The sequence below is a fragment of the Eumetopias jubatus genome, unplaced genomic scaffold (genome assembly GCF_037043125.1).
Source record: "Eumetopias jubatus isolate StellerSeaLion01/CBP00866 unplaced genomic scaffold, mEumJub1_p1.0 scaffold_6, whole genome shotgun sequence".
NCBI lineage: Eukaryota > Metazoa > Chordata > Mammalia > Carnivora > Otariidae > Eumetopias > Eumetopias jubatus.
Window position 1 is genome coordinate 15701794 of NW_028274812.1, and position 22121 is coordinate 15723914.

The 22121-nt window shown below is 42.5% G+C and overlaps 1 protein-coding gene and 1 pseudogene across 1 annotated transcript in view; both read left to right on the top strand.

Moving 5' to 3' along the window:
- RMND1 (required for meiotic nuclear division 1 homolog) overlaps positions 1 to 22121 on the top strand; it is a 41143-nt gene that overhangs the window by 13348 nt on the left and 5674 nt on the right. Inside the window, exons 5-10 of the mRNA XM_028103348.2 lie at positions 3579 to 3618; positions 4432 to 4532; positions 6739 to 6845; positions 7753 to 7817; positions 8532 to 8608; positions 11199 to 11319. Of these exons, the coding sequence (XP_027959149.1) occupies positions 3579 to 3618; positions 4432 to 4532; positions 6739 to 6845; positions 7753 to 7817; positions 8532 to 8608; positions 11199 to 11319 (511 nt within the window). The remainder of the gene's footprint in view (positions 1 to 3578; positions 3619 to 4431; positions 4533 to 6738; positions 6846 to 7752; positions 7818 to 8531; positions 8609 to 11198; positions 11320 to 22121) is intronic.
- On the top strand, positions 4248 to 4368 carry LOC114209362 (U4 spliceosomal RNA; annotated as a pseudogene).

Here is a 22121-nt window from a genome sequence, read left to right on the forward strand (position 1 = left end):
GAGTTGCCTATGGTTTGTTTCCATCTCTCTCTCTCTTTTCCCCCCCTTCCCATATGTTCATCTGTTTTTTCTTAAATTCCACATGTGAGTGAGATCATACGGTATTTGTCTTTCTTTCTTTTTTTTTTAAGATTTTATTTATTTATTTGAGAGAGAGAGAATGAGAGATAGCACAAGAGGGAAGAAGGTCAGAGGGAGAAGCAGACTCCCCGCCGAGCAGGGAGCCCGATGCGGGACTCGATCCCGGGACTCCAGGATCATGACCTGAGCCGAAGGCAGTCGCTTAACCGACTGAGCCACCCAGGCGCCCAGTGTTTGTCTTTCTTTGACTGACTTATTTCACTTAGCATAATGCTCCATCCACGTCAATGCAGATGGCAAGATTTCATTCTTTTGATGGCTGAGTAATATTCCATTGTGTATATACACCACTTCTTTTTTTTTTAAAATATGGTTTCTTTTTTTTTTAAGATTTTATTTATTTATTTATTTATTTATTTGAGAGAGAGAGAGAGAGAGAGAGAGAGCATGAGAGGGGGGAGGGTCAGAGGGAGAAGCAGACTCCCTGCTGAGCAGGGAGCCCGATGCGGGACTCGATCCCGGGACTCCGGGATCATGACCTGAGCCGAAGGCAGTCGCTTAACCAACTGAGCCACCCAGGCACCCTATATACACCACTTCTTTGTCCATTCATCTGTTGAAGGACTTTTGGGCTCTTTCCATAGTTTGGCTATTATTGATACTGCTGTTATATGTATCGGGGTGCATGTGGCCCTTCGGATCTGTATTTTTGTGTCCTTTGGGTAAATACCTAGTAGTGCAGTTGCTGGATCATAGGGTAGTTCTGTTTTCAACTTTTTAAGAAAACTTTATACAGTTTTCCAGAGTGACTATACCAGTTTGCATTCCCACCAACAAGATGGTTCCCCTTTCTCTGCATCCTCGCCAGCATCTGTTTTATGTGTTGCTAATTTTATCCATTCTGACATGTGTGAGGTGGTATCTCATCATGATTTTGATTTGTATTTCTCTGATGCTGAGTGATGTTGAGCATCCTTTCATGTGCCTATTAGCCATCTGGGTGTATCCTTTGGAGAAGTGTCTTTTCATGTCTCCTGCCTATTTCTTAACTGGATTATTTGTTTTTTTGGGTGTTGAGTTTGGTAAGTTTTTCATAGATTTTGGATACTAACCCTTTATCTGATATGTCCTTTGCAGATATCTTCTCCCATTACATAGGCTGCCTTTTAGTTTTGTTGATTGTTTCCTTCACTGTGCAGAAGCTTTTTATCTTGCACAGTTTTGTTTCCTCAGAGTATGTAAAGCATCCTACTTTCCATTCATCTTCAGGGCTCCCTCCCAGACTCATGCTACCACCCTGCTGTCTTTTCTTCCTTTTTTCTCCTTCTGCAACTCTTTTGCTTTAGTATAGACCACCTTACCTCTCCAGAGACAGCAGACTGGAACCCTGAGTCACATATACTTACTCCTTTTCGTTAAAGGTTGTTTTAACACCAAATACTCCCAAGTAGCTGAGTGAGAATGGTTATGATAATAGAAACCACTTAAAATAATTTCGTCTTGTCCTCACAGCTCTTGAGGAGCCCTATTATTCCCATTTTGCAGCTGGGGAAACTCAGGTGAGAGAGATTAAGGGAATTGCCCACAGTCCTGGGATTGTTCTATGACAGAACAGAAACACATGGAGTGTCTGTAAGAACCCAAACTTTGATAAAATCTTTGTGATAACAGTGCTCATGGTTGATGATAACTGAGCTCCAGCTTGGTTCCTGTCAATGCCTTACCTTCCTTTTGACATAACTTTGGAGATAATCAAGAGTTCAACATGTGGCCCAAGTAGAATAGTGCCCTCTTTGGATTTGAGGAATTTGGATTTCCGAGGGCCTTTAGATGAACACCATCCAGTAGAAATACAGTGCATGCCTCATATGTAATAATACATATTCTAGTAGTCACATTTTTAAAAGTTAAAAAAAAAGGTTTAATTTTAAACACCAATAATAATATATGTCGCCTGAAATGAATTTTAATAATGTGTTTTATTTAACCCAACATATCCACAATGCTTTCATTTCAACATTCAATCAGTCAGTAATTAATTAGATTTTTCCACTGTTCTTTTCACACTGAGTCTTTGAAACTCCCTGCGTGGTTTTCGTTGCCAGCATTCCTCGGCGTGGACTAGGCACATTTCAAGGGCTCCGTAGCCCACATGGCCTCCGAGTGCCACGCAGCACAGCCCAGCTTCCTGAAGGCAGAGGGGCATGATCCCAAGACCTCTCATCTGCCCACAAGTGATACCCTGAAGGAATACTCCTCTTGCTGTGGCTTTAGATACTAATCCCGTCCACCTCCTAGACCCTACAGGGGTGGGTTGCCACAGCCGGCTGCCTGGTCCCCCCTGCCTCTCTTCTCACCCGCTGCCAGTCTCTTTCCCTGTCACAGACAGGAGCAGTGTTCAGTGGGCGCTTCTGATCCCTACACTCTCCTGCTTAAAATTCCATGGAACTTGACCAAACTCCTTGTCCCTGCCTCTTTGGCCTGATCGCCTACTGCTTGCTCACATCCACAGCCTTGCAGACAACTAGCTGTCTATTCCGAGATGCAGCCCTGCTCCCTCACACCTTCTCCCTGAGCCCAGGGCGTTCCCTCTGCCCTGTTGCTACCTCCCGTTTTCTCCTTTGGCTTAGCCCTACATGGGAACGGGGCCTCCCGCGGACATCCTAGAGGACATTCTGCGTAACTCTCCAGGCACTCACCACTCTACCCGCAATTGGAGGTCTGTCTGTCAGTGTTTTCTAAATCAGGAGTTCCTCCAGGATAGGAACTAGGCCATACTCATCTTTGTATCCGATGCAAAGTGCTGACCCACACATATGCTAATAAGCACCATGCTTAAGAAAGGTTTGAATGATGGGGACCGCCGAATTTTTACCTTTCCTTCCTCCAGTGCAATAACCCAGAGCCTTAACTTCTCTCTCTCTCTCTTTTTTTTTGTTTTGTTTTCTAATTTACCACCAAAAAAAAGCTCAACATGTCAAACATGTCATTCAGAGGCCTCCTCTGGCTTCATCGTACTGCTCCAAGCACTGTAAGGATGGGCGGCCTTATTCCATGGGTGCTTTAATTTATCTCCGTCTCTGTATTCCACAACTATTAAAAGCATGATCCTTTATTCTTTTCCCCCCCTATAGCAGAATCTGCCTAATGAGAGCTAAGACGGGTCCCAAAATTTTCCTTATTCTGTACATCAGAATTGAACCAGGTATGAAACAGTCTAGATACATGAAGTTATATAGTATTACAATGATACTTACTTTGCAAGCCATGTGAGAAGTCGTGAATTTGGGGGAGCAGGTTTTATCAAGAGTTCAATAATAGCTCTTGTTTTAGCAACTCCATCTAGGAACCATAATGGCAAATAAGTAATAAGTCACATTTTTAAAAATTGTCTTCTGGATATATTCTAGAAGTTACCTAAGCATGACTTTATGTATAGCCCTAAAGAATATATTTCCCCCATTAACTTAGTTGGTTCTTTTATTCTTTTAAATCAGAGAAGGAGCTGCTGTGTTCTGGAATGTGAAAGACAAAACTGTAAGTATACATAAAGTATAAAAGTGTAAAAATTTAGTTTTCTGAGAAAAAAATATTAATTATCAGTCAATAATCTGAGCCACTAGAAGATAAATTAACAGATAATCCACAACTTACTTGCTCTGTATTATGTGATATTTATCCTAGTACTTCTGTCTTCTAAAATGATTGTATTTTGGGGCACCTGGGTGGCTCAGTCGGTTAAGCATCTGCCTTGCTCAGGTCAGGAACCTGGAGTCCCAGGATCCGTGCTCAGCAGGGAGTCTGCTTCTCTCTCTCCCTGTACCCCTTCCCCCCACTTGTGTGCTTGCATGCGTGTGCACTCTCTCTCTCAAATAAATAAAATCTTTAAAAAAAAAAGAATTCAGGAGAACAGAGAGAAATTGTCACTTTTTATTCCTTGATATTGTTTAAATTTTTACATTTTTGTAACTTACATATTTTTTAAAAAGATTTAAAGGCTACAAACCATAATGTTACTAGTTGGTTTTCTTTGGGTTGTGGAATAGGATCATTTTAATTAACTTTCCTAATGCTAACCTGTGTTTTCTAAATATAAAAACTATATATTCTCCTGGTGAGTTTAATATCACAAAGAATTTGCCTTTTCCTTAAAAACTAAACAGAAGAGCTTTGCACAGTGACAGGATCGTAGCCAGTGAGGTTTCTCTGATGCACGAGTATTGCTAATTTAAAACTAATCAAGAGAAACGTCCTCAAATGTAATGAAAAATGTTACAAGCGTTAACCCTATACCATAGTTCTGTACTGAGAGAGTCCGTATAATTCTGGGTTTTCTTCCTTCTCTTCTAGATGAAGCATGTGATGCAAGTCTTAGAAAAGCATGAAATCCAGCCCTACGAAATCGCCCTGGTGCACTGGGAAAATGAAGAGCTTACCTACGTAAAAACAGAGTAGGCAGCATTTTATCAAGTTGACAAAATGGCATCAGGCAGTGGAGGCAGTAAACAGCTTATGCACCTGGAGACTAATTTTAAGACAAAAGTCATTGGTACAAATCTAAAGCCTAAACAATATAATAAATATTAGTAGGTAAACATAATTATTTGAACTTGTCAGGCTACCCATAAATTAAAATAAATAGTATAACCCCAAAATGCTAAGTGTCCTAAGGAGCCTGAATCAGTAAAATGATCTGTCTTCATCAGAATGAACCTAGCAAGTTACTCTAGTAAAGGTTTCTCATAAGTAAGTCCATTTTTCCCCTCTTGATTTTGCATATGTTACTAGTTGGTTTGATCTAGGAGAACCACTGGTAGAAGTGGGGGTGCCTGCAGGAAGTGGGGGCCTTACATAGCATTCCCAGGGAAGATAGGTGGATGGGCAGCATCCCGGCTGGTTTTCTTGTTTCAGCAAGCAGGGGAAGATGGAGAGAGATGGCAGTGCGAACAGGATGGAAAGGCCTTTTTCCTTGGGGAGTTACCTGTCTAGTGGAATATGGAAAAAGAATTGTTTGTAGTCAAGGAAGTGATGAAAGCAGAGCTTTAGGAGAATTTGGAAGTGACACCAGCTGTAGAAAGACAAGATGGGGTCAGAGCTAAGTAATAACAGGCAACAGAGACAAACTGCTTGCCCTGTACCAGGCACTGTTCTAGGTGCTCTCCAGGCAGCCTTTCATTTGGTCCCGACAAAAAGCCCTACAAATGGGGTGAACCAGCTTTCGGACAAGGTTCAGAGATGTTTCGTCCTGCCTAAGGGCACCTGACCAGTGAGTGAGGGCCTGGGCCCAGAGTGGATGCACTTGAAAGTGAGGATGTGAACCTGAGAGACACAACAGAGGAAGAGCTAATAGAATTTTATTAATTTTCAGGGCGCCTGGGTGGCTCAGTCTGTTGAGCGGCTGCCTTCGGCTCAGGTCATGATCCCAGGGTCCTGGGATCAAGCCCCACATCGGGCTCCCTGCTCAGTGGGAGGCCTGCTTCTCCCTTTCCCACTCCCCCTGCTTGTGTTCCTGCCCTTGCCAACTCTCTCTGTCAAATAAATAAATAAAATCTTAAAAAAAAAGAAAGAAAGAAATGGGTCCTATAACCAAACTATGAGAATTTCTGCTCTATTAAAAAAAAAAAAATTTTATTAATTTTCTTATTAAGCACTTGGCCTTGTGGTTACGCTTCCCATGACCTTCCCTTCTGTGCTCTGTTTCCAGATCAGACTGTTCCGAGGCACCCGCAGACACGCATGCACTCATGCACACTCATTATCTTATAGTCTGTGGAGGAGTAAAGTCCCCAACTGGGGTCTCTTTGGATCCCAGAGTCCATGTTTGGTTTCGCCAGAAAGCCCATCACGGCGCCACCGCCGTGGCTGTTCCGTGAGTCCTGCCGGGGGTCCCAGCTGTTTGCTGCCTCAGGCGACTCTGTAGCATTGGCCCGGCTCCTTCATTAAAGCATCCTGTCACCTCTGCTCTGTCTTGCCTTTTCTTTTTCCTTCCACCTGGGGTTGTCAGCACATTCTGTCTCACTGTGTCCCATTGGGTCCACAGCTTTGCCCATCTCTTGCCTCACATCTTCTGTGACGGTTTACCCTATATGTTTCCTATTTGCCTCACATTTATGTTCCCAAGTTCCCACCCTTTCCCTGCCTCCCAGTCCTCCCAAAGCCCCTCACTGTTTCACCACTTCCCCACCTCCCTCCCCGCTCCCACCGTGTCAGTGTGACTTTGGATATCTAGACACTGTGTACATAGCTTTATATTCAGCATTTGATCCGTTAGCAATTTATTGTGGTCATTTTTCCTCTCTACAAAACATCAAAACACACTTGTTCATTTTGGCTATGTGGATTTCCTATCAATGAACCATTCTCCTATTGAACATTTAGCTTCTTTCCTGATTTTTTACTGTTAAACATTTGACCATAAAAAAGTTTTCCTACACAGTTCTTTCTTTGCGTCTTTGATTATTGCCTTAGGATAAATTCCTAGAAGTAGAATTACTCAGATCAAAGGGTATAAGAGCATTTATAAGATTCTTGGTACAAATTGCCAAAATGACCTCTAGAAAGAGTATAAGGTGACTACTTCAAAAGAAAAAAAAATTTTTTAAGAAAAAATAAAGAACTTTTTAAGATTTAGAAGATATTTTTTTTCCCTTTTCACAGGGGACAGTCGAAACTTCACAGAGGGGAAATCAGATTAAATTCAGAGCTGGATATAGATGACGCCATCCTAGAGAAATTTGCTTTCTCGAATGCTCTTTGCCTTTCAGGTAAGTTAATGCTACTGATCAGAGAAAAGTGTTATATAGTCTTCATTTCAGCAGGGAAGTTTAAGCATTCAGTAAAGATTTAGGCATGTTTTCACAGATTACTTAGCACAGCCTTAACATTTCTTTTCTTTCCCAGAGGAAAAAAAACAGAGAATAAAGTAGAGTTGTCTGTGCTGAAGCTATTCATTCTTTATTAACTGTACGGGTAAAACTTACCCTCTCCAAAAATATTTTTTGTACCATCGTTATCCGCTTTGTTTTCCTGTCCTCTTCTGCGTGGTGGTGGCTCTCGGGTTGTCCCTAATCCAGGCAGAGAAAGCCCAGTGTGACTGGGTGCAGGCCTCTGGGGAGAAGCGCACGCCGGTTCCTCCCAGCAGTGGGTCGGAGACCCATGCGCTGAATAAAACTGCAGACGTTCTCTAGGAATTGTATGGCCCTCCCCTACACTCGGCTGCGGCTGACGTGGCCTTGTCCACGCCACTCCAGGAGGCTTCGGGGGCTCGTGAGCTTTACACACAGCCCTGAGGGGAGAAGGAGTAGGAGGGACGGCGGGAAAGGCCTGGTTCCTGCTCCGTCCACAGAGCCACACTTCCCTTCAGGGTGTACCTTATCCTCTCTGGGTTTCTGAGATGCAGCATCAGAAAATCAGGAATTCTACCAAATAGTGCTCTGGTCTGCCAGCAGGGCTTGGATATCTACTGTTTCCTCCCTCCTTTTCATTTTAGTGCTATCCTTGATAATGATAATGAACTGTGCTTAAGTTTCACTTGCACATTGTTAGCACATTTGCTTCTTAAACTCTTGTTGAAATGGTGGTGAAGGTACCGGGCAATTAATTATGCATTCTGTCTAAACATGAATATGATGATGAGAAAATGTTCCATTGTTATTCATTTTTTCCCCCCAGTGAAACTGGCTATTTGGGAGGCATCACTGGATAAATTTGTTGAGTCTATTCAGTCAATTCCAGAGGTAATTATACCAGTTTTATGCTTGTTTTCAAGGATTGAGCTCTATTTGGGAAAAATACTGTTTTCCCACCCTAACAATATACTTAGGAGTGCAATAAAGTAGTAATAAATGCTAGAAAAGCTACACTGAATTTAAGTAAAAACAGAACATTCATTATATCTAAAATTAAAAAATTTTAGATATATATTTTTTTTACTTTTGAAAACTTAGAATTCTGATTACTTTCTTCTGGTGGTGTAATATTTTTAACATAACTATGCTTTTTTAAAAAGTGAGGTATTTCCTCTCTAAGGAAGAGGATTATGACCAGTCTTCTTGATTGAAAAGTGTTTTGCTGAATTATGAGACAGATAGTGGCTTGAAAAGTACATATTAAGTTATATCAGAATACGCCAAAACTCAGGTTTACTGTAATTTTGTTTTTACTGTGAAAGAATGACAGAGTTATACTTGGGAAGAGAGGCCCTGCTTTTTCAATAAGAGATTAGAAATGTAGATCCTAGAAAATGCTATTGAGAAGGGAAATGGAACAAGGGAATATACAATTTCTACCTAATAAGATGTTGAAATTTCGAAGAGAAATGACTGAGAGACATCAACCAAGAGATGTATTTACATCTGCTCTAGAATGTGCTTTATGGTCCTGTCACTTGTTGGAGATATGTTTGTATGGACGTATGTATGTATGTGTATATTTTTTTCCCTCCCAAATAGGCTTTAAAAGCTGGGAAGAAAGTGAAACTATCTCATGAAGAAGTTATGCAGAAAATGGGTGAACTCTTTGCCCTGAGGTAGAATTTTCTCTGTAAATAAAATTAATGTATGTGTGTAACAGTCTGAAAAAGACATTCCTGTACGTGTATGGTGAAAGGCGAGCGTGTGCCCTGATGGGAAGTGTATGCACTTTCACCTCACAGATGTTAAGCCGGCAAGGGGGCTCTTACCCATTAGAGGCACTTGGGCTGTACTAGGACTGCCCTGCAAGAAATTCTGTGTTCGCCCAGACATCACAATTAATCTACATTAAATCTATGTAAAGAAGCCCAGTAGATGCTCTTTGTGGGTAGAAAGATATATTCTAGAATTTGGGTAGTGGGAATTTTCAGTAAAAATATCTCATTGCATCTGGAGAATATAATGCTAAGCAAAATAAGCCAGTCAGAGAAAGACCAATACCATATGATTTCACTCGTATGTGGAATTTAAGAAACAAAACAAATGAACAAAGGGAAAAGAGACGAACCAAAAAACAGACTCTTAACTATAGAGAACAGATGCAGATGTTGGGGGGGCGGGTTGTAGAAATAGGAGAAGGGTACACTTATCATGACGAGTACTGAGCAATGTATCGAATTGATGAAGCTCCATATCGTACACCTAGTATAACTAATATAACACTATAAACTACATTGGAATTAAAATAATATATATATTATATATAGGAAGTAAATAATACATATATTAAGATAATATATATATTATTGCATGATATTGCTAAATAGAAGCAAGTGCTCCAGAAACGTTACATACTGTGTGTCAACTCTTGAGACGTGCCGTGAGGTGCCAGAGCTGGGACAGATGCTACAACAGTGCTTTTTTTTTTTTTTTTTTTTTTAAGGTTTTATTTATTTATTTGAGAGAGAGAGAATGAGAGATAGAGAGCACGAGAGGGAAGAGGGTCAGAGGGAGAAGCAGACTCCCCGCTGAGCAGGGAGCCCGATGCGGGACTCGATCCCAGGACTCCAGGATCATGACCTGAGCCGAAGGCAGTCGCCTAACCAACTGAGCCACCCAGGCGCCCACGACAGTGCTTTTTTATCCCAGGATTAACCTCTTACACTGAAATAACTCCTTTAGCTTTATTGGGTATGGATTCCGTCACATTCCCTCTAGGGCATACAGAAAAGGAAAGCAAGAGGGAAGTTAGGGCAATGCCAGCTAAGTCCCAGCCGACCTGTAAGACCTCATCCATTTTAAAGATGCTGTCTGTTCTCAGAGATGGGAAGGAACGGTGTCTTAAGACTGGCGAAGGACATCAGTGCATCATTTTAAAGAAGTTTCTGAGAAGGTGTTCAGTTTATTCCATTTCTGCAATTTGCCCAGGATTTATGGGATGAAACATCCTGAATCTTGGCACGCTTCTCACCATGCAGCATCGCTCAGTGTCTTGTCCCTCCAAGTACACGGCACGAGCTGCTAGGGATTGCCGTAAAGGGTTTGAGAGTTGTTCCACATTTCCCCGCAGGGATTGGCCTAGAAAGAAGTGGTCCAGGATTTCTTCACCTCTGCATTCCTCAGCTCATCTGAAGCCTTGAGCTCTCTAAGAAGTGGGGTGGAGACAGTCTCTATCCTCTTCTCTTGGTAATGCCAGCAGAATTTGATATGGCAGATGATAATCCTATCAAAACTCAGAAGTTAGGATTAAATATACGTAGGTTTGTGAACAGTTTCTGTAGTCTTACTGTTCTTATCCTAAGTTTTCTTCTCTTTACCATAAAAGTGCTTGTGTGTTATTAAAAGGAACACGGTAAATCTATGAATAGGTACATGGCAAGTTACAACATTGGGTGAAAAATTAAGTCCAAATTATGTATGGTACGATCCAATTTGTGTAAACAAACAAAAATGAGTATTCATCTTTATCTCGCTCTGTATGCATACCACACATACACATGAATGTATGCATGGAACAGGTCTGGAAGGACACAATAAAGTGTTCATGGGGCCTCAAGGATTTGAGTTGTGTTTTAGGGTAAGAGGGCCAACTACTGTTTTCTGAGTTCTTCTCTAGGGCTTTCTTTGTTACAGTGAACAACTCTATATATGTTACTTCTGTGCCTTAGATTTTCATTTAAAAGAAAGCATAGACCTCTTACGTAAAAAGGTAGAAATTAAGAATGTGTGTGTATGTGCTTGTCCAGTGTTTGCACGAACACTGGGAGAATGGAGAGTAAGCTAACAGTGGTTCCGTGTCGTGGGTGGGAGAAAGGGAAAGATGGGAAGAAGAATAGGAGTGAGATTTGTCAGTTTACCTTTTCTCTCTTTTTTTACTTTTAAGGCATATGATTACCTATCCATCAAAAAATGTGTGTATCTTGTAAAAGTTAATGAAAACAGAAAAAAGCTCAGAAATTGAAAGCAAAATGGGGTTTTTTTTTTCTAACTACTTCATAAATAACATTAACGTTAAAGATTGAGTTAATTTGGTTGCAAATTTTGAAATTCTTATGTAAATCTTTTTATTTATATATTTCTCAGAAGTATTACAAAGGTCAGCATTAACAAATATCTTCGTAAAGTACTTTGTAAAAAGAAAGAAAATAGGGACTGTGATTTTTTTAATTCAAGATAAAAAAGTTAAAATTTTTGTTTTTTTTTAAGACACCGTATAAACTTGAGTTCAGACTTCTTGATCACTCCCGATTTCTACTGGGACAGAGAAAACCTGGAACAACTTTATGATAAAACTTGTCAGTTCCTTAGCATTACTCGTCGAGTTAAGGTATGTATTTTGCACTTTTACTGAGAAAGACACATCTCTGCTTATAATTTGTGTGACCATGTGGAAGAGTAAATGTGTTTAACTGGTTTTGGAGAAATATCTTGTTTGACTTTGATTCAGATCTCTGGATTTCCCCTTCCCCATCTCCTAGATACAGACAGTTTTCAATACTTTTCTTTATTGCATCAGAGAATATTCTGATACTTGCTCTGCAGACTAGGTAAAAGTAGTGAGAGTTTAGAGGCCTACTCTTCCTTCAGCAAGCTCTTGTCAAGTCTCAAGCAAGACCTGAACCCAGGAGTTCATGGGTCCCAGGACTGTGATCATGGCAGCAAGAATAGAAATGAATTCAAGAAGGAATCCTCTAAGACAAATCAAGCAATTGGAGGCCAGGGACAAGGAAGAGTCAAGGATGACTGATGTTTGACAGGGAGGAAGATGGCAGAACACAGACAGGTGGGGCCAGGGGAGTGGAGGAGCAAAATTTAAGATACGTTGCGAGTAAGTGGCAGGAAGCCCTCCAGTGAGAACCATCACGCAAGCATTTAGAAGCATGGAAGCAAAATTGAGAAGAGTGACCTAGGTATCAAGAGAACGATGAAAGTGGGTGGAGGTGGTCATGATGGAGATAAACCACGTGGGGAAGGAGGGTAGGAAACAAAATGGATATTGTACGACGTATGCACATAGTTCTATGACCTTTTATTACGTTGAGGTCCACGTAACCACGCGGTCAAATGCAGAGCTGTTCTGTCACCACAAAGATCTTGACCTGCCCCTTTCTGGTCACACCCCCTCCGCTCCCCACCATCCCGAACCCCTGGTATGAGTAATCTATTCTCCATTTCCGTAATTTTGTCATTTTGAAAATGTTCTATAAATACAATCCCTACAGTGTGCGACTTTTAAAACTGACCTTTTCTCCTTGAGCATAATGCCCTTGCCATCCATCTAAGTTGTCGCCTGTGTCAAATCCTGCCCTCCTGTGCGTTACTTAAACATTTTTTGGAATTCCATTTTGATTTATCTATCTGTATATTTTTAGTATAACTCTTTGCATAGATATTTAGTGGTTGCCCTAGATATTATATTATACATACATAGCTTATCACAGTCCACTGGTTTTGACATTTTACCAGATTAAATCAAGTACAGAAATCTGCTATCCTTTACATCCCTTTACCCTCCAACATTTACAATATAATTGCCTGAACTGTTTTTCTGCAGATACCGAGAACTCCATCGCTGTTACAATTTTTGCTTTAACCATCAAATATAATTTAGAAAACTCAGGAGAAGGAAATTCTATTGTATTTGCCTATATTTTCATTCTTTGTGTCATTTTTCCTTCATGATGTTCCATGATTTCTTTTATTGATTCCTTCCTGTTTCAAGAACATTTTTTAGTTATTCCTTTAGGATAAGTCTGTAGAAACAGATTCTCCTGGTTGTCTTTTCTCTGAGACTCTCTTGATTTCCCCTTCCTTCCAAAGGATATTTTCACCAGCTCTAGGATTCTGGGCTGACCATTCTCTTCCAGCACCCGAAAAATGCTGTGGCGTCTAGTTCTAGGCTACTGGGTTTCTGATGGGATAATGTGAACGTCAGGTCCTTTCTTACACTCCCACACGTATGTGAGGCTCTGTTCACCTGTTTTCTAGTCTGTTTCCTCTGTGTTGTTCGTATGGGATCATTTCCATCGATCTGTCGAGTTCACGGATTCTTTCCTTCATCACCCTCATTCTGCTGCTGAGCCCATCATTGGGTTTTTTATTTTGCTTACTGTATCTTTCAGTTCTAAAATTTTCCTATGATTCTTCTTATGCTTTCTATCTCTTTGCTGGGACTTTGGTTGTTTTTTTGGGTCATTTGTTTCAAGCATGTTCATAATGCTTATTGAAGCAGTTTTATGATGACTACTTTAAAATTCTTGTCAGATAATTTCAGCATCTGATTTATCTTGATGTTAACATCTACTGATTATCTTTTCTCAGTCCCTCCCACTAAGTTAGTACCTCCAGTTTCCGTCATTGCCTCAAGTGTTATGTTCAAGTGTTTTTGCTTCATATACAAGGACCTCCATGTTCTCTCCTCTTTTTCAATCTTATTTCCTACCACTTCCCCTCATTCATCCTATGCCCCATCAAAAATAAATGACTTACGGTGCGCCTGGGAGGCTCAGTTGGTTGAGCATCCTGCTCTTGATTTTGGCTCAGGTCATGATCTCAGGGATGTGGGATCAAGCCCCGCATCGGGCTCTCTCCTTCCCCCAGCTTGTGCGCATAGGCCCTCTCTCTCAAACAAATAAATAAAATCTTAAAAAAAAAAAAAAAAAGGACTTACGATTTCAGCAGCCCACCATGCTTCATGGAATGCTATGGCAGCTCTGGTATCTACAAACTTTTCTCCAGGCCAGACATTTCCCCTTGAATAACAATATCGAAGTTACCTTAGTTGTCACTGACCTATGTGGTCCCAACTACAGTTGTCACTGACCTTGTCACCACCTCTGCCTGTATGGGCGCCTTCCAGCACAGGAGAGCAGAGGTCATTGCCAGCAGTCAGGGAAAGAGGCCCATCTTTAACTATGTCACCTTTAGCTGACACGAAAAGATTGATCAGTGATACTATAAGATTCAAATTTCAGTGGATTCCAAAATGGTTTTAGAGACTAAATGTCTTAACTAGACACGATTTGACAATCCAGGTGTCCGGTCGAAAAGCATTAGATTTGCATGGTTGTGGATTGGGCTGAAGTTCCAGAGGCTCTAAAAGGGATGCCAAAAGCTTTACAGAGTTGAGGGATCTCCTGTGATTGTATTAGTTAGCTATTACTGTGAAACAAATTGTTCCAAAACCGACTGGCTTAAAACAGCACTGTGTCAAACCCTGCCTTACAGTCTATGGGTCAGGAACCCGGGTCCAGCTTAACCAGGGCCTCCAAGTCTCTCTCAAGGCTGCAGTAATCTCGGGGATCGGCTGGGAAGGTGAACTTCCTAGTTAACCCATGTGTTGTTGACAAGACTCAGTTCATCTCAGGGTGTTGGGCTGAAGCCTCAGTTCCTCACAAGCTGTTGACCAGAGGCCTCCCTCAGTTCCCTGCCCCATAATCTTCTCTGGGGAGCAAGCCCCTCCCACTGTGGCAGCTTGTTTCATCAGCCCGAGCAGGTGAGAGAAGGGGGCGGAGCACTACCAAGGCAGGACTCACAGTCTCTTGTAACCTAATCACAGCAATTACAGCCTATCACTTTCGTTGTATTCTCTTTGTTAGAAACAAGTCACTGGGCCCAGCCCACAGTCCAGGGGAGGGGGTGAACGAGGACCTTTGGGTGGCATCTTAGAAGTCTGCCTAATACAGACGTCAGATTTTGAAAAAGATGGAGAAAATTTTAGAAACCTACTTAGTAAGCACTCTGACCCCCATCATCCTCACAGTGCGGTTACTTTAAAGATTCCCTGCTTCATGCCACCACCGGAACTGCCAGCAAGCATCACTGGTCTCGTGTTCTGAATCATCAGTAAGCCAACTGCCACTGCCACGTGGCTTGGGCAAGAAGGTTGATGCCAAAGAAATAATCTGATCTCTTACCTGGGAGGTGGCCATTTTTGTGTCTCTCCTCCCTATACAAGATGGGATTATTGGCATCAAGTCTACAACTGAGGACACCTTGAGTGAAGAATACCTTGACAACAAAATGGTCAGCTAATTCATGGCCAAGATCAAGTGCAAACATAAGAAAAACATCAGTGAGAACAAAAGGGCTCTGTAGGCTCCACCCCCTCTACTTGTAGTATGCTGAGCACCCCCTGTCTTCCAGTATCAAGGCCAGTTTAAGATTGAGTCCCTCCATGAAAGGATTGACGTGTAACCACTGTCACACATCAGCAGTTGGGAGAATCAGATGCTACCCAGTCTCTGGCACCCTAGACCTGTGGAGAAAGCCCCATGCAGTGCCAGCCAGACAAGGCACTAATCCCTCTGGGTGGCTATATTTATAGCCCCAAGATTTAACATCTCCTATGAGAAGAAGTAAAATTGAATTTATTCACAGATGACAGGATCTTATATGTAGAATGTCCTGAAGAATCTACAGAAAAGCTACTCCAGGGATGCCTTAGTCGGTTGGGCGTCTGCCTTCGGCTCGGGTCATGATCCCAACTGGGATCGAGCCCCGCGTCGGGCGCCCTGCTCCGCGGGGAGCCTGCTTCTCCCTCTGCCCCTCCCCCTGTTTGTGCGCTCTCTCTCTTTCTCTGACAAATAAAATCTTAAAAAAAACCTACTAGAACAAATTAGTGAATTTATCAGGTTGCAAAATGCAAGGTCACTTATAAAAAGTAATTTTCTTTATACTACCAATGAACAATTGGAAAATGAAAATTATGGAATACCATTTACAATAACATCAAAACGTCAGATTACTTAGGAATAAATTTTTTTTATTTTTTTTTAAGCTTTTATTTATTTATTTGACAGAGAGAGAGCAAGAGAGGGAACAAGCAGGGGGAGTGGGAGAGGGAGAAGCAGGCTTCATGCTGAGCAGGGAGCCCGATGCGGGGCTCGATCCCAGGACCCTGGGATCATGACCTGAGCTGAAGGCAGATGCTTAACGACTGAGCCACCCAGGTGCCCCTTAGGAATAAATTTTTTTAAAAAGATTTTATACATTTATTTGACAGAGCACAAGCAGGGGGAGCAGCAGAGGGAGAGGGAGAAGCAGGTTTCCCACCGAACAGGGACCCCGACGCAGGGCCCAATCCCAGGACCAAAAGCAGACGCTTAATGACTGAGCCACCCTGGCACCCCTCAGGAATAAATTTTTTTAAAAAATAAGATCTGTACCCTGAAAACTACAAAACATGGCTAAGAAACTAAATGAATGAAGACATACACCTACCATGTTTGTAAAACAGACGACTCAATATTATAAAGATGTTACTTCTGGAAATTGACCTGTGGATTCAACTCAATCCCTATCAAAATCTCAGCAGGCTTTTTTTATTTTAGAAGTAACAAGTTGATTTTAAAATGTAAATGCAAGAGTCCTAAACTAGCCAAAGCAATTTCGAAGAAAGGACAAAATTGTAGGACTTTTATTATCTGATTTTAAGACTTGAAGAAAATCAAGCTGCAGTAATCAGGATACTTGAATATTGGCATAAGAACAGACATATAGATTAGTGGAACAGAAGAGAGTTGAGAAATACACATATAAGCAATTGATTTTTTTTAAAGATTATAGTTATTTGAGAGAGACAGCACATCAGCAGAGGTGGGGGCAGAGGGAAAGGGAGAAGCAGACTCCCCGCTGAGCAGGGAGCCCGATGTGGGACCCGATCCCAGAACTCCAGGATCATGACCTGAGCCGAAGGCAGTCGCTTAACCAGCTGAGCCACCCAGGCGCCCAAGCAATTGATTTTTGACAAATATAAATCAGTTCAGTAACAAAGGGATAATATTTTCAACAAATGGTGCTGGAACAATTGGATAGCCGAACAGTATCCTTTAATTCACACCATTTTAAAATGGATCAGAGAGGGCGCCTGGGTGGCTCAGTTGGTTAAGCGACTGCCTTCGGCTCAGGTCATGATCCTGGAGTCCCGGGATCGAGTCCCGCATCGGGCTCCCTGCTCAGCGGGGAGTCTGCTTCTCCCTCTGACCCTCCCCTCTCTCATGCTGTCACTATCTCATTCTCTCTCTCAAATATATAAATAAAATCTTAAAAAAGAAATTAAAAAAAAATGGATCAGAGACCTAAATATAAAAGCTAAAATTATAAAACTTCAGAAAGAAAATATAGGGGGAAAGCCTCATGACCTTCAGCCAGGCAAAGATTTCTTAGGACAAAAAAAAAAAAGCATGAGGGGCACCTGGGTGGCTCAGTTGGTTAAGCGACTGCCTTCGGCTCAGGTCATGATCCTGGAGTCCCAGGATCGAGTCCCACATCCGGCTCCCTGCTCAGCAGGGAGTCTGCTTCTCCCTCTGATCCTCCCCCTTCTCATGCTCTCTCTATCTCATTCTCTCTCTCAAATAAATAAATAAAATCTTAAAAAACAAAAAGCATGAATCCTGGGGGGAAAAACTTCGTGAGTTGAGCTTCATCAAAACTAAAAAACTGCTCTTTGAAAGGCACTGTTAAGAATATGAAAAGGCAAGCCACACAGCCTGGGAGGAAACATTCTCAGTAGACATACCCGACAAAGGACTTATCCAGCATATACAAAGAACTCTTTCTACTCAATGTTTAAAGGACAGCCCAGTTTTTTTAAATGCGCAGAAGAGGGGCACCTGGGTGGCTCAGTTGGTTAAGCAGCTGCCTGTGGCTCAGGTCATGATCCCGGGGTCCGGGTGTAGGGCTGTCTGCTCAGTGGGGAGCCTGCTTCTCCCTCTGCCCCTCCCCCTGCTCACCGTCACTCTCGCTGGCTCTCAAGTAAATAAATAAAAATTTATTTAAAAAATAAAAATAAATATATATAAATGAGCAAAAGATTTGAACAGACACCTCACAAAAAAAAAAATAATGCAATGGCCAAATGAGCATGAAAAGATGTTCAACGTCCTTGTTCACCAAGAAGTGCGATTAAAACTACAATGTGATTTCACTACACACCCATTAAAATGGCTAAAATTTAAAAGACTAATGCCAAGTATTAATAAGGATGTGGAGCAATTGGAACTTCATTACTTGTGGGAATATAAATTGGTACAACAGCTTGGCAGTTTTTCATAAAATTAACCATTGTGTTACTGTAAGAGTCAACAATTCTACTTCTCTAACTATTTCACCAAGGAGAAATGAAAACACATGTCCTCATGCTGTCATACACAAATGTTCACAGCAGCTTTATTCATAATAGCCCAGAACTGGAAGCAGTCAGGTGCCCATCAGTAGGTGAGTGGATAAACAAATTGTGGCATATCCATACAGTGGAATACCACTCAGCAACAGTAAGTTAATTACTGATCCATGCCACAACATGGGTGAATATCAGAATCATGCCAAGTGAAAAAATCTAGACACAAAAACATGTGCTCTTGTATTTCCGGGATCTAGAAAGACAATTCGAATCAATAGGCACAGAAAGTAGATCACTGATTCCTTGGAGCTGGGGAGGGCTGAGTGGATGGGGCTATAGATTCCAAAGGAGCACAAGGGAACTTTTGGAGGTGATGGAAATGTAGTGTGGGCAGTTACAAGGGTATGCATTTGTCAAAAGTCTTCCAGTTGTGCACTTAGAATGGCTGCATTTTATCCTGAGTAAATTATGCCTCAGTAAAGCTAATTTGAAAATAAAGCATCTTGTGAGAATTCTGTAATAACAGACTAAACAAAAACATCAGTGTTGATGAGACACATTCACTGGGGACAAGTTTGAAAGCACTCAGAGTTACTGCTCTTGGATGTCTCTCTTTCTCTTGGAATGGAGACTCATGATGGAATCATGATCGGTGTGATGAGGTATAAAGTCATTGCCACCAAGCAGATGCAGACCTTCTCTACCTCTTCTGATAATCAGCCTGCTGTGCTTAATTGAGTCAATAAGAGTGGCTGAGCAATAACCAAGATAACCAGCTGCTTCCCCAGCCCATCCTGTCTTCCCTCAAATCATGGTTCTGTAATACGGATGCCCAGAGTGTCCTTCACATGTCCCCCGTGGACAAGACTACAGGAAAGGAGAAACAAGATCATGGTCACCAACTGTGAAGGTGGTTTGAGGGTATTGCTCAGAGGAGAGGTATAAAGATAAGGCTGTCTTTCAAGAACTTCCTCAGCGTGAGTGGTACGTTCAACAGGAATGCCAGAGTTGAAGATAAGAAAGGTCAAAGCAGGATCAATAATGAAGATGAAGTGCGATGAAATCATCAACTAGCGGGACAAAAATCAAACTGCTAGGAAGGAAGGGGAAACCTGGACAAAGTGCCACTGCATCATCACTCTGCTAAGCCAGGAGGGACACCTCCAGTGGAGACACCATTGGAGGGCTGACTGCATAGCCCAGAGACCCGGTGGGGTGGAGTCCAGTCAGTCCCCAAATTGGAAAAGTCCTGGAACAAGTCAGTTCTGTGGCAGTTTTTTTTTTTTTTTTTTTAATCTCGTATGAACTAGATATAACGAAAGTACTGCTGGCTTCTCAGTCCTTAACTCAGTACATTGGGAGAATGCATACATTGCAGTTAATCAGAATAAAAATTAGAGTCTTTTTAAATTTCACACCATCATAGATACATCTGTAGCGGATTTTCAAGTTGATGTGATTTGATTTGTTTGGTACCTTTGAGCCAGGACCATCCCTGGTTGCATTTTGCCTAATGAGCCCAAGTGTCACGTCCTTGGGAAGGTTTTGCATCTGGTCTGTGCCTCTGTGTTTATGGAGTACTTTGTACAAATCCCTCGCGTGCAGCCCTTACACACTGCATCTTCGCGTTGTGATTACGCGTACAGACCGGGTTCCTGGTGAGGGCCTTCTTCCGGTTCATAGACCACCACCTTCTTACTGTGTCCTCCCATGGCAGGAGAGAGAGTGCTGTCTCGTGGCCCCTCCTCTTCCTGTGAGGACACTAATTCCATCACACTAATTCTTCCATGCCCTCATGACCCCATCTATACCTGATCACCTCCCAAATGCCCCATCTCCAAATACCATCACCTTAGGCATTAGGGTTCCACCATAAGAATTTAAGGGGGACACAAACATTAAATCCATAATACCAACAGTCCCCGAAACTCCACTTTATTTTTTCTTTAGGAGCTAAAATTCAAGACTCATTTTAATTATCTTTATAAATTACATATTTCTACCACATCTTTATTGGATTCTAAGTTAGGAACTGGGGCAAGATAGCTAAAAGTAGAAGAAGCAATGTATTAGGGGGGAAAGGGACTTACAGGAAATTGGAGCTACACTCGTGGGATTCCCCCTCTCCTTCCTTAAAACACAGCAGCAAAAGGGATAGAAGCTACTTTCCCCCCCCAAATATCTAAATATATGATGGGCACACCAGAGACGGAGGGATTATTTGGCTCATGGGCCCAGAGGGCAAGGGATGTGGATTGGGACCTCTAGCGGGTAGTTGGCTGCGGGGCATGATGGCCACATGGGTTTGAACTACATTTCACTTTATCTAATGGACTTGGACATTCTGTTTCTGAAAACTCATTACATAGCAACTAAAACTTTCGCTCATCAGAATTCCTTTGGTAACTGACAGTTTTTATGGAACTCTCCTCACATCTCACATCCCACTGAATCTGTCTCCCCTTTAGCAGAGGTACCCAATTATCATTACCGTCGCCACCTTCGTGGCTTGATTGAGTCGTTACAGCTAATTGTTCTTCATCTCCCAGGCCCGCTCTGAGCCATCTTTTTGGTGTTAAGTCTTCCACGAGTTACCAAGCATACTTAAAAGTTCCCAGACTATGCTTCTCAGCGTATTTTCCTTTTTTTTTTTTAAGGTTTTATTTATTTATTTGAGAGCGAGAGAGAACACAAGCGGGGGTGGGGGGGCGCAGAGAGAAGCAGACTTCCCGCTGAGCAGGGAGCCCGATGTGGGCCTCCATCCCAGGACCCCGGGATCATGACCTGAGCCGAAGGCAGACGCTTCACCGACTGAGCCGCCCAGGCGCTTCGTCTCAGCAGCGCTCCTCTTTGGTTCCATGACTTCTGCTCCCGTGTTTCTTGATGACTTTCAAGTACATACCTCCGTTCTCTGCTTGCCTTCCAGGTGTTTCCCATTGCCTACTAAATCACACACGTCTTCCACACTGACATATCTCGTAGTATCCCTTTGAGAGTCGGTTCTCTGAGTCACTCCACACTAGAATGTCGGCTCCCTGAGATCAGAGACCAAGATTATTTTCTTCCCTGTTATCTTCCCAGTTCTTGGGCAAGGCCTCACATAGAGCACATGCTCAGTAAATATTTGTAGAATTAATCGGTGATTAAGATTTCAAAATGAAACCCATGGTATTCTCCCAGAAAACACTGAACCTTCTCTGTTCTCCCTTTCGGCTTGTGGCAGGACCACTGGCCTCCTCCCTCTGTCAGTCAACCAGAAAACTGAAAGGCGTGGTGGTTTCCTCTTTCTCCTTCACCCTCCACGTCCAGTCACACTGCCCTTTTCATTTTCTTCTCAGTGCCATTCGTTCATTAACAGATATTTACGGAAAGTCTGCATGATAGGCCCTGGGCTGGTGAAACGGGGATGCCATACTGAGCCCTGCCTTCAGGCCCCCCGCCTATAACACTCCTGCTGCCGCTCCCCACCTTTCTCCTCTGGACTATTCTCAGACCTTCTTGACTGTTCCCCAGCCTCTCCGCTGGACCCTTTAGCTGGAAGGCAGAGATGTGTCTGTATTATTCACCACTCCATCTCCTCTGCCCAGCACAGTGTGGTCCACACAACCAATATTTGAAGACTGAACAAAGGACCCCACATTACCTACAGAATAAAATTCCAACGTTGCAGCATGGTGTAGTAAGTTTCTCTTGGGGCTGTAACAAGTTATCCCAAACTGGCTTAACATGAATGTATTGTATGACAGCTCTGTAGGTCAGAAGTCTGACATAGTCTCTGAGCCCAAATCAAGGTGCTGGCAGCGTTGTGTTCCTTTCTGGAGGCTCTGTGTAGGAAAAGGTGCTTCCCTTGCCTTTTGCAGTTCCTACAGGTTGCCCACATTCCTTGGCTTGGAGCCCCTTCCATGTAACAGATGAGTTGAGGTCTCCTCACGTGGCATCACTTTCCTAAGCTCTTGTACTTGCCGGTTCCACTTTTAAGGATCCCTGTGATTCCACTGGACCCTCCC